At 45.7% G+C, this 15,821-nt stretch overlaps 5 protein-coding genes across 9 annotated transcripts; 2 read left to right on the top strand and 3 right to left on the bottom strand.

Moving 5' to 3' along the window:
* Positions 1-154: 154 nt before the first annotated feature.
* LOC138132501 (adenosine 5'-monophosphoramidase HINT3-like) lies at positions 155-1,067 on the bottom strand. The gene is made up of 4 exons (XM_069050015.1): positions 930-1,067; positions 697-877; positions 452-645; positions 155-404 (listed from the first exon to the last, which is right to left on the bottom strand). Exons 1-4 carry the CDS (start codon positions 1,023-1,025, stop codon positions 363-365), a joined length of 513 nt encoding a protein of 170 aa, XP_068906116.1. The 5' UTR covers positions 1,026-1,067; the 3' UTR covers positions 155-362.
* Positions 1,038-4,648, top strand: Bulli (regulator of MON1-CCZ1 complex protein bulli). Of its 2 annotated transcripts, none has more exons than XM_069049849.1 (7): positions 1,038-1,176; positions 1,227-1,704; positions 1,754-1,983; positions 2,033-2,189; positions 2,326-2,495; positions 2,543-3,212; positions 3,427-4,648. In XM_069049849.1, the coding sequence occupies exons 1-7, from the start codon at positions 1,078-1,080 to the stop codon at positions 3,459-3,461; spliced, it is 1,839 nt and encodes a 612-aa protein (XP_068905950.1). In that variant the 5' UTR covers positions 1,038-1,077; the 3' UTR covers positions 3,462-4,648. The 2 variants fall into 2 exon arrangements, with proteins under 2 accessions (XP_068905950.1, XP_068905942.1); XM_069049841.1 differs by lacking the exon at positions 3,427-4,648 and adding an exon at positions 3,266-3,406.
* Positions 3,525-8,155, bottom strand: Vps8 (vacuolar protein sorting 8). Of its 4 annotated transcripts, none has more exons than XM_069049816.1 (7): positions 7,806-8,003; positions 7,566-7,757; positions 7,318-7,514; positions 6,778-7,096; positions 6,007-6,728; positions 3,871-5,594; positions 3,525-3,823 (listed from the first exon to the last, which is right to left on the bottom strand). In XM_069049816.1, exons 1-7 carry the CDS (start codon positions 7,869-7,871, stop codon positions 3,525-3,527), a joined length of 3,519 nt encoding a protein of 1,172 aa, XP_068905917.1. In that variant the 5' UTR covers positions 7,872-8,003. The 4 variants fall into 4 exon arrangements, with proteins under 4 accessions (XP_068905917.1, XP_068905909.1, XP_068905902.1 ...); XM_069049808.1 differs by adding an exon at positions 8,011-8,155 and having other exon boundaries at positions 3,539-5,594; positions 7,806-7,892; XM_069049801.1 differs by having other exon boundaries at positions 3,539-5,594; positions 7,806-7,892; positions 7,967-8,110.
* A 9-nt stretch (positions 8,156-8,164) lies between these two features.
* On the top strand, positions 8,165-9,688 carry ICA69 (islet cell autoantigen 1-like protein). Its single transcript, XM_069049939.1, has one exon. It carries the CDS (start codon positions 8,321-8,323, stop codon positions 9,533-9,535), a length of 1,215 nt encoding a protein of 404 aa, XP_068906040.1. The 5' UTR covers positions 8,165-8,320; the 3' UTR covers positions 9,536-9,688.
* A 410-nt stretch (positions 9,689-10,098) lies between these two features.
* On the bottom strand, positions 10,099-15,570 carry LOC138132332 (armadillo repeat-containing protein 8-like). The gene is made up of 6 exons (XM_069049828.1): positions 15,373-15,570; positions 14,496-15,317; positions 14,274-14,440; positions 13,998-14,218; positions 10,368-11,049; positions 10,099-10,313 (listed from the first exon to the last, which is right to left on the bottom strand). Exons 1-6 carry the CDS (start codon positions 15,418-15,420, stop codon positions 10,277-10,279), a joined length of 1,977 nt encoding a protein of 658 aa, XP_068905929.1. The 5' UTR covers positions 15,421-15,570; the 3' UTR covers positions 10,099-10,276.
* Between the last annotated feature and the right edge of the window lie 251 nt (positions 15,571-15,821).

Genomic DNA, 15,821 nt, shown 5'->3' on the forward strand with positions numbered 1-15,821 from the left:
ATTTACTGAAAACTTTTCAGATATTTTACACAAATGTACTTGTTGAAACTTTTACTTTTCTCTAAAGGATACGCGTCAGATTTTGTATATTGAGAAAAAATAGTCAAAATGCCAAAGAACTCTTAAACCCCCGGTTTCAAAATTCTGTTCTACATTTGTTTACTAAAATTGTCTTTATTTAACCCAACAACTTTACAAGTTACATTTGATTTACAGGTCCAATTTTCCACAAGTAAAAATTATTTCTACCTCCCATGTTAACTTGATTGTACTAACCATTCCAGCAAATGTATTAATTTTATTTTTATAATATAATGTGTCTTATAACCTCACCAATAAAGTATCATATAAAAAAGACCGCATTATAGCTTGCTGTTGCTGAATTTTTCCAAAACTTGTTCCACCTGCAACAACACGTTACGCAAGACGTTTTTTCAACCGCATTTATTACCGAAGTGAACCACCAGGTGTGAGGCTTGAAGATGAGCCGACTTATAGTGGACATTTGAGAAGCTGGAGATATCACGTGCAAATGCAAATGCGATATTGAATTGAATGGGGGCAAATGGAAGCCCAACCTGATGTCTTCGACGTCGCCCCCTTTCTCTACTAGAATTTCTTTGCTAGTTGTGATAAGTTTGTTAACTGAAAATTCGAAATTAAAAAGAGTGAATTGCGAAATTTTAGACGCCTTACGCAACTCCAAATGATCTCTCGTGAGACTGTTTACATTGGGAATGTGTTCTTTTGGTATAGATAGGAAGTGGAATTTGGCCGCCGGTTTAATGTCCTTAAAAATGAGCACATCATCGTCTTGATAATAGATTTCACTGGGGGCAGCTCCCTCGACGATTTTACAAAACACACAGTTTGACATCTAACAGTTAATTATTTTATTGCCACAGTACCCACTTACAAATACATTTTACCTGTCTGGTGGGCCTGTTTATCGTAAACGCGAAAAATGTTTTTGTTGCTTTGACGTACAATTTATTGTTAAAAATGATTGTTGTGACAGCTGTCATTTAGACGTCAAATTGACACTTAGTCACCTGTTAAAGTGAGGTTAAGTGCACAATGGCATCCGACTATTATCTGGAGTTATCGGAAAACCCTGTGCGCTTCGAAGCTGTGAACCAACTGACGAACGTCTTCTTCGATGACTCCAACAAACACGTGAGCACCTCACTTGCGCGAAAGTGCAGTTTGATTATTCCGAGTTGCAGGTGTTCGCGGTACGCTCCGGCGGCGTCATGGGGGTGGTGGTCAAAGGCCCCAAGGAGAGCGACAAGCCGCTCAACTTCCGCATGGAGGACCACGGGCCCGTCTTGTCGATAAAATTTTCCCTGGACGAGAAAGTGCTGGCCGTGCAGCGCACCAACACCTCGGTCGAATTCATGAACTTCAACGGGGCCACGCTCGACTCGGAGTATTCGCAAAGTTGCAAGAAAAACTCCAACATTTTGGGCTTCGTCTGGTCGCAAAACAACGAAGTCGCGTTCATGACCGACCACGGGATCGAGCTCTACATGATCATCCCTGAAAAAAAGTCGCTCAAGTATTTGAAAACCACGTCGGTCACCGTCCAGTGGTTCGTCTGGTGCTCGCAGAACAAGATCGCTCTGTTGGCGTCCGCGCACGGCTCGCAGTTGCAACCGGTGCTGTTCAAACAAGGCACAATCAGTAAACTACCAAAAGTTGAAAGTGAGTCGCGAATTGAATGTTTCGCAAAGCTGTAGCTTCTGTCATTTAGCTGAACCCGGTCGTATGGCGCTCGAGAGGGACGTCACTTTGTCCACCCTTTACGACGTCCCCGCAGTTTTGATCCTGCGGCATCAGAGTGGCCCCCAGAGTGCCGAGGTTCACGTGCACACTTTGAGCGGCCCGGGACAAGCCCCCGTTAAAACGCACGTGCTTAAATTGGGCTTATCTGGTAGATTTGCCATCAACATCGTCGACGACTTAATTCTGGTTCATCATCAGGTGAGATCGCCACGAGTGCAAAAACGCGAAAACATTTTGTATTTTAAAGGCGTCAAGAAGCTCACAGATATTCGATACGGCTTTGCCCGGGGAGAGTGACGGAATAGTGCGCTACCACACAACAGTCGCCCCCGCAAGGTCATTCAAACAGGCTCAGATCACTCTGCCAGGACTGGTAGAGCCCCAAACCCACATTTGCGAATTATGTGAGTTGTATTAGTTTTGTAAACTCACTTATTAGTTGTTTTTCGTGAGGTGTGATACAAAAGTCCCTAGATCTAGGGACTTTATGTGATACACCACAAGTACCACCCTCTATCCGGCCTAAACTGTCAATTTAAGATTCTCCCAACTGGGTTGTCTTCCAACCAAACATCGTGATCGACGCAAAACTGGGTTGTTTGTGGCACATCAATCTCTGTCTGGCGGAACTTTGTACCTCAATCCCAGACCTGGCGACTTGTACGCAAGTGGCGCTAAAGCGGACAAACGGGAAACCAATCTTGCTTAAAGTACGGTAACAAATGTTCTCGATAATTTCACTCGCAGGTCTTTTTAGATGCTTTTGGAGGCGGTGAAACAACCCAAACCGCCCCTAGGCAAGCTACAGGAGTCGTTCAATCACATAAACAACGTCTACAGAGAGTGTCTCGAGGCAGAGTTGCAGTCGCACACGGCGTCACCTCCAAGCGCGCCGTACTTGAAGTCGCCGCCCCCGCCGAGAGTCCAGATCGACCAAATGGACATTTACAACGAAATTTTCCAAAAACTGGACGTCGAGAAAGATTTGGGCAAACTGGAGTGGACTCTGATCAGTTACATGACGTCACTTTTCGAGCAAGGCATTCCCGCGCAACATAACCTCAACGAGCTGTTGATCACCACTTTGGTGAAACGAAAGAAGTTGACCGCTTTGCAGCAGTTGCTGCAGTACGGGGTAGTTTCAGATTCCAAACCCTTGGCTTGTCTGCTGCTCTCTTTGGGGAATTTGCATCCCTCGGCGACGCAGTTGGCGTTAGATATGTTGGCAAGACTGAACGCTGTCGAAGAGATGCAAGAAATTCTCCTGAGCGAAGGACAAGTCCTGTCGGCTCTCAAGTTGGGACAGGACTCCGCCAATCCGCGCAAATTCTTGCAAGCGGCCCAAAGTACCGGCGACAACGCCCTCTTCCACAGCGTTTTGTACTACTTCAAGAATAATTCCCAGTTTGCTGCTGCTTTCAACAAAGGTGAGCGAGTGGTGGTTTTTGAATGTGTTTTGTAAAAAGGTTCGGTCTTGCAGATGAAAGACTGAACAATTTTGTGCACCAGTACAACTCGACGTTTCTGGAGAACTAGGGGGCGCTGAGTGAGACTCGTTTTTTAAACATGTATATATTATTTGTACAAATAATAAAAATATAAATATCACAAATTTATACAACAGCGTTACATTGATTGCAGGTAGTAAAAGAAAGTTTCTGTCTAAATCAGTATGAAGAATGAGTGGAGGAGGAAGTTGATGGAAATGTTTAAAATCCTAAATAATGTAAGACTAGTACTTAAAAGTGGCCTTCTAGATCAGGTCTAGCGTTCGGATTCGACTCGCTTTTGTGTTTCTTGGACGCGACCGGTGCACTCGCCGGAATCTGAGTGGCTTTGACGCGGCACTGGGGGCACGCCGTGTCATTCTCGGCCATCTTGAGACATGCCGCGTGGAAACAGTGTCCGCAGCCCCACACCGCGATCGACTGTTCGCCCCCGACGTCCTTCCGGACCGCCAGGGGTTTGTGACACAGCTTGCAGCCGACGTTGGCGACCGAAACTCCCCTCCCGTTGAGGCACAAGGACCTTGCCAGCTCTGCAAAAACAACGTTACTCGACAGGTCGCAGCTGGCGGACACGTACCGTGGTGCAGATCCTTGCTCAGCAGCTTCAACGTGGTGGAGAACATCTGCACGTCGTGCACGTAGTCGATCAGCATGCCTTGCAGCAGCACTTTGACGTCGCCGAAGCTGGCGTCGGACACCAGGCTGAGCAGCTGGGCCGGCGGGACGTGCGGGGCCGCCGCGTGCAGCAGCTGCCGCAGCGACATGTTTTTGGTGCTTTTGTGGTGCTGCAGCAGGGCGAGCCACAGCGTCTGGGCGCCGTCCGAGTCCAGGTGCTCCGCCCCGCGGATGCACAGGTTCACCCCGTCGTCCACCATGTCGTGTTGCAGCAGCAGTTGCAAGGCCTCCATCCACTCGCCGCCTTGCTCCAAGAGCAGCGCGGTGGCCGAGTGAACTTCGTATTTCCGCGTGATTTTCAAAGCTTCGTCTATTCGACACGAACTCACCTGGACGTAGCTCCAGACCTCTTTCTTGTTTCGTACGCAGAGGAGTTCGAGAAACGTCTCGGCGAGCTCTGGGGGGAGCTTGATGTCGCTCGAGACTATCCCCTTCAGGAAGGCGTACTGCAAGTCGGGGCTGCCGTCGACGATGCCGCTCAATTGTACTATCAGTTCAGGAAAGTGTTCCACTACTATTTCACCAGTCTTCTTGCTGTCCGCTTCGACCAAGTCTTTGAAATTGACCAGAAACTGCTCCTCTACGCATCTCTCTTTGTCATTAATGTAGTTTAAAATGTAATTGAACACTTCCAGTTTCCGCACTGGGTCCTTGAGGTAACAATAAAGAATGTTGGAGTAGTTCTTTTGTGATTCGTACAAATGCTCGGCCACTCTGTAACATCTGGAATCCAGAGCCAACTTCAGCAAGTTTTCAATCGACAGATGCTTCAGCTTGTCGGCGCTCAGGAGATCCAGCCACGCTTGCTCCCTCTCGCTGTGGTCGCGCAAACTCCACGGCGCGCCCGCCACGTCGGTCAACGACTTGATCACGGTGTCCATCATTCCTTCGTCGATATTCAAGTTGTTCGATGTGACCAACCGCGTAATAAAACAGGCTAGGTTGATAATTTGACTCGCTGAAAATTCGGGAGGTATCACAATCTGCAACAGGATCTGTATCAATCTCTGTCTCTGAAGCAGGCCCATCTCGCCTGAAAACTCCGCCTCCGTGAAGGCCAACCCCACGACGTTCAAAAACTCCCTGGTGTTGTACTTGAGTAGCGCCCTCATGTAGGGGTAGGTGGGCTCGTCTTCCGAACCCTTGATGGAGTGGACCGTTTCCAGACACCTCAACACTTCGTGTTTGACCTTTGGGACGTCCTTCTCGGGGATGGCTCCGCCGGGGTAGCCCAGACCCGCCAAGCACGAAGACACGTACACCAGAATCGTGTTGCCCAGTCTGTGATTGTCCGGGGTCAGTTCTGACAGAAATTCGGTTAGTGGACTGGCGTAGTCGCCGATTGTTTTCGTCGTTATGTGGATCCAAGCGTCGTAAAGTTTTCGTTTCTTGCATATGCTCAGGGCCTGGTGCAGGTCCAGACAGGTAATGTCGAGCGACAGAAGGACGTTCTCTAGTGTTTGGGAGTCTTTCTTTTCCAGGTAACTCACTAGGGTCTGCGCCACGGCGGGGCTCGTGCTAGTTAGTAAACCGTTGTTTATGTGCTCCGTCAGGAGCATGTAGTACCAGTCTTGGTTGCTTTGGTCGCTCGAGACGGCCTCCAGGAGCTCGTTGCAAAGGATCTCCCTAAAAGTGGTCCGCGACAAAAGTTAAACAAGGCTACAATTGAAATTATCCCACTGTCACGTTTAGTTTCCGGTCCGCATTACCATCGCCACTCAACAAAACATCGTCAAATGCGTAAGTAATTTGTAATTACTTCCTTAACCCAAACACAACAAAAACGTACAAAAAAAAAATACAAAACACGTCATTACACTTCAAGGACAACAATGAAAATCTCATAACGTCTTTACATTCTTTGTCACAAATTTTTGTAACGGCTTGAGGGAATCTCTTTTTTACCACCCACGTACTTTGTAAGAACGTTTAATCTGCGGTCCGCTTCGAACAATTCTTTGTACCCAGATCCAGCATTACATCTACTTAAAGCCCCCAGAAGGAGGAATCGTTTAAGGCACAAGACAAGGATACTTACGTTTTATTAAGCTTGACGCAGCAGTTGACCGCCGCCGTGAGGCTGTCCTTGTCGACGGTATTTTGGTTGAGATTCTCCAGATACTTCTTCAACAAGCTCGAGGTGAAGATCTCCCTGTTCATTCCTTCTTCAGCTGCGAGATTGAGCGCTTCGGCCCACCTCCCCTGCTCACTAAGATACAACAGTCGTTCCGGCCACGTCCTTAACTTAATCAAATGCACAGCCTTCGTACCCAAAACTAACAGTTGATCCCCCCGACCGGACAAACTATTGTAACAAGCTCTTTCGCCGGCTAAAGCGAAGGCCTCACTGACGCCGCCCCCGACAGCGAGCGCCTTAAAGTGCGCAGAACTGTAGACCAAACCGGCGTTGGCCAGTTCCAAAACTTCCAGCTCCCGCTGCGTCCTCACCTCCACCAATCGCAAGTTCTCGTTGGTGTCGAGCAGCGCCAAGTGTCTGGTCCCCAACCAGTGGATCGCCGTGAGGGTGTAGTTCAACTGGACGTTTCTCAACGGCAGAAGTCTCAATCGGTTGTTGTTGGTGTTGTGCAGGACCACTCTGGTGTAGTTGAGTTCGTTGCAGCGCCCCCAAGCGAGCACCGGCTGAAACGTCCGTCCCACCGACACCAACTGCCACGAGATCAACGGCAGCGACGTCGACACTCTGGGTAACGGTTGACTGAAGAGGACCTTCAGTCTCGGCCGAATCGATATTACGATCACCTAAAACAGCGTCGCTTGAGCTTTTTGACACACCAGAACGGTGATTTACCTTGGATAAGGTAGCCATCGCCACTAGTATGTGGTGGGTCAAGAAGTGCAAATCGTGGCCTTGAACCAGCGGTTCGAACACGCAAACCTCGCCTCGAGCACCGGAGAACAGACATTTCGAGTCCCAGCTGCGCACACCCAGTCTGCGATTGAAGGATAGGGAGAAGACGCATCCAGAGGAGTCCCCGCAAAGCGCCAGATTGTTAAGGAAAGTGAAGCGTAAATGTAAGACGGCAGTTTGCGGAGCGTGGGCGTCCGGCATTTTTCTAATTATGTCGCCGCTAGTGGCGTCGACCATCGAAATGAATCCGCGTTCATATCTGCCCAAGAAGGAAAAAGATTTCAATAATTCAGATTTTTAGATGTTCCTTCATGAAGTTAGTTGTTATTGCCAACTTCATAATTACCATGATATAATCAAGTAGGTACTGTCAAATTAAAAGTCACTAATAAGACAGTGACCACAGTTGTGTATTACCCGGAAATAGTGGGGCATTTAGAAGCAAGAACGGCGATATTTTATTAAGGTAACGCTAATTACCCTATAAGTAGTCTCGTAGAATCTAGATTAAAGGCTAAAGCTGACACAGCTCCTTGATCACTAGAGTTAGTATCGTAACAGCACCAACAAAGGTTCTGCTCAGAATCAAAGGATAACACATATCCATGGGAAGTCCCTATTGCTACGTATTTCAGACTATTTGTTATGACAGTTGGTAAACCAGCACCAACCCGTTCCTAAAATAATTTTGGTACTGTGACAGTGAAATTAAATTTTCGCCGCTTTACCCCCGCTGAAGTGACTTGGGTCGAGACTCCTTGTAAAATCCGGTGACACAACATGGACCTAAACTTGGCCGTCATGCTTTGAAAAGAATGCAAAGAGGCACTATCACTCCCTTCCTCAGATTCCATGTCCCAAAGGACACTTTCCAATGACGGCGCGGCCACATGCGGAATGTCAAATTCCAAGTCGTTCAGCTGAAAGGCGTTTAATGTTTAGGGGGAAGTTGGGGTTGAAACACAAACCTCTTTGATATCCAGGAGGGAGTCATCGGAATCTTCCACTAAAATTTCCTCGCTTTCTGAACCCATCGTTAAAATATTCAGTCAAATCTAGAAACGGACATTGAATTTAATTATTTGAATATTGAAAACCATGTTTACTGGGGGTGTAACATTTTATTTACATTCGATTCTTCTTGCAATGCAAACAATCTGCAGAGATACCAACCCAATGTCACTCCTCCGAAATGTCAACTCGCGGAATGGTAATTATATCATTATTTTGTGCGGACTTGTTTAGCGTATTTGACGGAAACGGGACGAATTGCTGAGACTGGTTGCGAATTGTGCGAATTTTGTGTTAGAATTTCGCGAAAGGATAATTGATCGTTGGGGATTTAAGTTTCGTCGCGTTACACCGGGTGACAGCTGTTTGACGTGAATGTCAATCGTCAAATGATTTTGATTTTTACGTGTAAGCAGACACATTAATGTTGTCGTATTTGAAAAATTTGCGGTCTGTTAAGCGTGCTTGAACGATGCAACATCAATATTGGGTGACGAAAAAGAGTGTCTTACGTAAATTGGGAGGAAAAGAGGACGAATGCATCGTTTCGTCAGACGCCGAGCTCGACGCAAAGTTAGAGCTGTTCAAGTCCATAAACGAGAGTTGCGTTCAGCTACAACGAGTAATAGATCTGTACCAAGAGAGATTATGCTACTTGGCCCAGGAAGAAAACGCCCTGGGTCGCTACTTGAAGGAGTACGGCAAAAACGAAAAAAACGCCAGCGCCGGCCAGATCATGTCAACAGCTGGCAAGGCCCTGGCTTACACGGGCCACCAGAGACTCACCGTGCGCCCCCCTTTGGTGCGCCTGCACCACGAAGTGGAGACCTTCCGCGGCCGAGCCGTCTCCGACACTAGAGCGACCGTCATTGAGATGGAAAAGGCGCGGACCGAGTACCGTGCGGCGTTGAGCTGGATGAAGTCGGTCTCTTCCCAGCTGGACCCCGACACGGGACACGGCCTCGACCGCTTCAGAAAAGCCCAGTCTTACGTGAAAAGCACCAAAACGAAGTTCGACCGGCTCACGCTGGCGTGTCTGCAGAAGGTCGACCTGCTGGCCGCCGCCAGATGCAACATGTTCTCGCACGCGCTGGTGCCGTACCAAGGGGCGGTGTCCGCGTTCGCCGCCAAAGCCGCCGACACTCTCGCCCTGGCGGCGAGCAAAGTGAGCGACGTCCAGCCGTACGACTTCAGCGCGATATCGGAGCTGGCGACGCCGCTCCACGACAAAGACAAAAACACGTTCTTCAACGCGGAGTACACCGACAAAGAGACGGACAAGAAGGACGCAAATGCCACCGTCAAGGAGGAATCTGGAGAACTCCAAGTGTCGAATTTGCTGGGCGAGGACTTTTCGCTGGCGGCCCCGGAGCCAGAGGAGCCGCTTCCGGACAGCTCGACCCCGAGTGCGGCGTTGCTCGACTTGTGTTGGCCGAGCAACGCTGACTTTTTGGGGGGCGACTTCATGCCTTCCAGGCTCATACAAGAGGGGAACTTTGACTTCAGCCAGATCGACCTGGGCAAAGTCGAGGAGAGCACCAAAGAGGCGAACGACAAACCGAAGAAGGTCGCCAGTAAGAATCACGACAAGAACGGGACGCAGATGTCTTGGCTCAGCTTGTTCACCGAGTTGGATCCCCTGGCCAATCCTGACCAGGAGTTGAGCAACTGCGGCGACAGAGCGTAATATTTTATAAAATTGCATTTTATTTTTAATTTCAAGTATTATCTATTCACAATCTTTAAACGATGTATATAACGTTCCTTTGTGATTTTTTGCACTAGTCATACCCAAATTGTATTGTTTTAAACGTAAATAATAAATATCTTATAAATATGAGACAGTCGATTTCATTTTTGAAACCTTTAACTTCAAAAGAAAACGCCAAGTTTATGTGAAAAACAGAAAGGGACGCTTCAAATTTTGGACGATAAAAGTCTAACTCTTGAACTTAATTGAGTCGCAGAGGGCGTGACGATGCCGGCATACTTGGGATTATTTCTAGACTTAAATGAAAAATTCCTGCACGTCCTTCCATGGAGAATGGGGTCGATGTTCATAATACCTAAAACAGTAAATGATGAAAAGGAAAAAATGGTGGATGCGCCAGGATATTTTGGATTCAAGTGGAACACGTTTTTATCGAAAGAGTGTGGAGAATAAATGACAATTGATTATGCGAGTGAAAAAAGAGTGAAGCACGTACGAGATGCAGATTACGCAGGAACTCGGAAATTACGCAAACCCCCTAACGTACTCATCTTTAATGTGATTTTAAATAGTTATAATACAAGGTACTATGTCGAGTTGCAACTTTGATACCTACAATAGCTTTTAAAAATTAAAACAAAATATACACTTGTCAGTCTACACATCACAATAATATCAAACAGGGGGGTCGTGAATCCTTAATATTGTAAACAAACTTCATACATCGGTGAACTGTGTCAGAGCAGTTTTAACTCTGAAACAAAACTGATCTCACCACCTCGCTCCAAACCAAGACCGGCGACCTTACCGATTGTAGAGAACCGTGTCGGAGGTGCTCAACAGCTGCTGCAAGATACTGGTGACCCCCATGTCCTTCAACCTCGTCTGCCTCTCGAGAGATCCCGGCTCGCCGAGCCTGGCCAGGTTGTTGATGCAGAAAACGGAAGCCTCCTGGAGACAGCGGGCGGGGTGCGTCATGTAGTCGATCAACTTCTTAAGTACGTCTTCGTTGGACATGATGTGCTCTCTCGCCTTCTCGCCGTCGGCTATGTTCCCCAGGATGCAGAGAGCCTGTTCCTTCACTTCGGGGGAGTGGGGGCCCTCGAGCACCAGAACCACGCCTTGCATGACTTGGGGCCCGTGCAGGGACATCATCGTGTCGGTGTGGGTGCGAGGCGACACCAGGTTCCTCAGCAGGCCGAGGGTCTTCATCAGGACTCGGGTGTCGGAGTCCGCCAACAACCTGAAGATCTGGTCGGTCCCGAGGGCCGTGAGGATCTGAGATTTGACTCGTTGCTCGGCTTGGAAGGCGAGATTCATCAGGGCCCAGACGCCGTTCAGGCGCAACGAGGGTTCCGCTTTTCCGGTGAGATCTACGAGGATTTTCACGACTCCTTGTTGGAGCATCGGCTCTTTGGCGGGTGAGAATTCGAGGAGGAGATTGCACAGGGCTGAGGAGGCGGCGGTCAGCAGTTCCGTGGATGGGTCCCCTGAAATAACACCCGAGAATTAATACGTCTCCAGAAATGCTCTTCGGGACTGGCAGCAACAACAACCATCAAACGTTGATTTAGTGTCTAGAGGATAAATGGACAGTTAGAGGACAAAAAACTACTTATGATGTGTCAATAAAAACAATCAAATAATTTTGATTAGAAGATCAAAGATTGGTCGGAGGGAATTACTATTTACAGTTGAATTTAAATTCGAATTCTTTAATCTCGATCCAACAAAGGACGGTTCGTCTTGGTTTGGGAGTGTGGTGAAGATAAAGAAGTAAAAGACAATGGACAAACGTTACAAAGATTATATCCTACAACAAGAAAATGTCCCAAACCGTACGTCCACCCTTTGCAAGAATGATTTAAAATGCAAAGAAAATCAAAACATTCTTAAAAAATGTGATGGTTTCCCAAATCTTTATTTGAATATGATAAAATTCCTCCAGGACGAATTGCACGAGATACACAAAGAAAGGCTAATAATGAATGTTAATCCGCTCTGGAAACTTTTACAAGAACATTGGAATAAAATCAAGGTCAAGAACAGATTTCCAAAGATGTTATCAACTAATCATCTAAGGGAGGATACTTTGACGAGACAAAAATTGATCAAAATCAAAAGGTTTTCGCTGGTTTGCTGGACACTTCATTTTAAATTTAATTTTGTTGCAAATGATCCTTAAATTTGTCTTAAAATAATTTCGGAAGTGAACAACTTATGGCAGGTATTTTTTCCGAGTGAGCAAAAATTACTGTTTGAGTTGGCAATACAATTATGGTGACTTTTTGCGTCCCTGTTGGCTAAATTTGTCACATAACCGGAAGTGACGTGTAATTTGATAATAAAATAATCAACAATGACAATAAAATAAACGGAAATCTGTAGGTACAATTCAGTCTTGCCAATTTCAAGTAAAATTTTTTATTGCCAACTGAAACAGTTGTTGCTCACCTCGTATTTTTGCATTTTATATGTTTGGACCAATCAGATTAGAGCATTTCTGACTCGTCCGCCAATCAAATCTCGATTTCACAGAAATCCTTCTAGCCGTGCTAATTTCACTTTTAAACGAAGTAATATAAAATTTTAATAAATGTTAAGGAATTTAATTATGAAAGCAATTATAATGAAATATAGAAATTTAATTAAGAACTATTATTTAAGAAATTCCTTCCAACACGTCAACACCACCGTACTTTGAGGGGCCTACCTTCGACTGCTTTATCAACTTCATCATTTGACTTCTTAAAAAAACCGGAAATTAGTACATATTTGCTATCTCCTTTTGCGTTTTTGCCACTTTTTTTTTAATACATAGTATACAACACTGATGCAATAATGGCTTTGTTCATTTATCGAGTTTCAGCTGTCTCCGTTTTGTTTCCTTGGTTACGAGCAAAGTACATACCTACTTGATTTTTTAAAATAAATTGTCATCAAATTCTTAAATGTCAAACGTCAAATTCGATTTTCAAGTCGAATCTATTTCGTGCTGGTTTTGATTTCCTGAGGAATCATCACTTAATAGATTCTACATGAGAATTCTTCCGGTATTTGGAAAAAAGGCAGAAAATTTAGTAGCAGCAACAATTTTTGTGAAAAATGGCGGTGGTATGTGTTCAAAACTAGTGACCACTCAAATTGGCAATAATTTAAATACCTTTTTAACCTCCACTATTCTCAAGTTTTCGTATCTTTTTGTGCCATGTTATGGTACCTAATTCCTGTGTATCATCGATTTTCTTTTTTTTCTGAACCTGGACGACTTACCAAAAAATATGTCCGCCATTTTAAATAACAGTTTTTGCATCTTAATTCTATTACGCAAAAAGTGGCATTTTCTCTATTTTTTGTTGAAACTTTTGATTTTCACGAAACGTCTGTGATTATTAAATTTCTTTGAAAGAAAACTCTAATGAAATTTCCAACGTTTTGATACAAATTTTTGAGTCGATTATAAATTCGTCATATTTTTTTATCGCGAACGCTTTAACCTGGCAATTACAAATTACTTTTCAAAAATGATTTAACCAAAGTCATCCTTGTTTCTGTGTCATTTATGGTTTCCCAACATTCATCAAGCGTCCTTGCCATTGAAAAACATTTCAATTGTTTTACATATGCAACCAACTACTCTCTTTCCCGCAACACATTCAGTGAATTTTTTATAAAACGTACAAGGTCAGTCGATAAAGTTCGATTTTAACACTTGTTTTACAAAGAAACAAAAACAAAAACGTCCACTCGATAACACTTTCGTCTATCTGGGACAATTACCATTCAAGACTTGCTAAGGTAAACTTGTGACGTGAAATAAAAATTCCCAATAAAAAAGAGACGTTTTATTTTGTAAGTAAACCTTGCAGTTTCATGCTACGATATTTGCAAACAAATGTTCTTAGTCTTAAAAAAATAAAAACAAACACGGACACAAGTAGGAGTCAAAGAGCAGTTGGTCGGCATCAGACACTGACTTGTGGATCGTCGATTCGAGCCACTGAAGACTGATGACGAGGTACCTTTTGAGTAAAACTGCGGACGATGCATTAGTTTAGATCAAATCATGACAACGCGACGGTGATTTTACCTAATTTCAAAACGGTAGCCAATAGTGGGAGTCATCGGTCTGAACACTCTGAACTATGTGGAACTGTGTCTACCACAGAAGAGCACAATTTACTTTTCAATCTCTAAATTTAAGACTATCTTAGGTCTAGGGTGCGGTTTTGTTATGACGTTATTAAAAGCTCACCAACACTCAACTTGTCATTAGTTACGATTAGCAACAATTCTACATGTCTGAACTTTAGGAGAAGTAACAACGGTACAAGAAAGGAAAAGGAAGGTTCTCAAATTGAAATTTCGTGATTTTTCTTTTCAATTCCAGTCCTTCCTCAGGTAAAAACACGAGGGGTAACTACTGTCGCACATTTACCTGTCAACAAGGCCATCAGAGGGCGCCACACTGAGTGATCTTGGAACGTGGTGCGCAACTGCTGCACCGACCTACTCAACGAATGCAGACAACGTACTGCAGCATGTCTCACACTCTGATTTTCGTCGTTCAAACCTTCCAGAACACTGTCCATCAGGCATTTAGTGTCGATGATTCGCTTCCTTATGTCTTCGTCATTGGCAGCCAGCGATGCAAACGCCCTGAAAAAACAACAACTTTATCACGTGAAACCGAAACAAACTGAAATAATCAAACCTGAAAGCTGCCTGTTTCGCGGCGACGCTCTTGCAATTCAACAGATGAACCAAAGCGCTGACGAGCTGGTTGCTAATGGCGGCAATCTGCTGCAACTCGCTGTCGACTTCCGTCAAGTACGCCAGAGTGTTTGCGGCGGAAGCTCTGTGGGGCTCTGGATGCTCGATCTGTTGACAACAAAAATCAGATTTGTCTAGTTTTGCGAAGATTTGTGAAACTTACCAGACACAGTCGGACCAAGCACGGTAGAGTTCTGTAGATGATTATGGGCTCTTGGGAGTGTATGGCCCCCGCTCTGTGCAGATTTGTGAGACATTTGGCGGCTTCCAGTTGCATCTCTACAGGTCTGTCTCTACCGATCAAAGACGCCAAATAGTGCGGCACCTTCACGTCTTTGTAAGCGGTATGGACGATGACGGTGGCCACGGTGGGGTTGTTCCAACTCATGGAGGCCAAACATGACAAAACTGGTATTCTCACTGAGCTGTTCTGCACGGACAGCAGCGCGGCGAGCAAGCTGGGGGCGCCCATGGAGCACAGCTCGTTCTGTTCGACTGGCGTCTTACACGCCGCGCCTAGGATGCTGGCGACGCAGGACTGTCTCTGGAGGCTCTCGCCGGGGCCGGCAAAAGTGAGCAGCTTCTGCAGCCGCTTCACGTCGAATCTGTTCTGCGAGGTGGCCGTGTCGTACTGGGCCAGCGTGCGCAAGCAACACAAACACGCATCTATCAGTCGCGGTTCGTTCTCTTCGAGTATGTTCAGCAGGATCTGGATCGTCCCGGAGTTGATGAGGATTTCGATGTGTTCGTTCGTGCCCTTGGCCAGAGAGCCGACCGTGACCGCGGCCTCTACCCGGACGGCGATCTTCGCGTTTCTGTCCTCCAGAAGTTGCAAAAGGCGCGGCACGATGCCTTGCGCTATCACACTCTGCTTTTGCCGGTTCGATCCGATTACGGAATTTTTTATGCAGATTATCGACGTCAAGCATTTGTCGGGGTCCGACGAGTATAAGTTGTCGATGTAAGAGCGGGTGCTCTCGACGTTCTTTAAAAAAAGCACCAATGACATACGCGTTTTGAGGTTAGGGTAGGTCACTTACCATGAAGGTTGTAAACGGCTGCATCTCGTACAACATTATATTACACATATACAAATAAATTACACGGTTTTTGGTGAACGCACAACACGACCACTAATTTCCCTCTAAACTATTTAAAACTCTATCTTCGAACTTCGTTGTTTGAAGTTCCTCCATCAAACATGTCGGCATTTTCATCGGTGCGAAGGTTTATTTCATCGAATCACTTGATGAGGGGCGAGGGGGACGTGGTGTAAAAAAGAGGAAATCAATCTTTGCGGTCAAATTTGCATTACAAAGGTTAATGCAAATCAGTAGAGTCGTTCTTGGAATTGGTATCAACGGAGTAGTCGATAACAGGGAGGAAAATATAGGGTGGTATAAAAAAATGTAAAATGGAGGACAGTTTCAAATGTTCAAAAAGCAGTCTATGAATCGATTAAAATTTGAGAAGAGGATAAGATGTGGAC

The sequence above is a fragment of the Tenebrio molitor genome, chromosome 1, assembly GCF_963966145.1.
Source record: "Tenebrio molitor chromosome 1, icTenMoli1.1, whole genome shotgun sequence".
NCBI classification, from domain to species: Eukaryota; Metazoa; Arthropoda; class Insecta; order Coleoptera; family Tenebrionidae; genus Tenebrio; species Tenebrio molitor.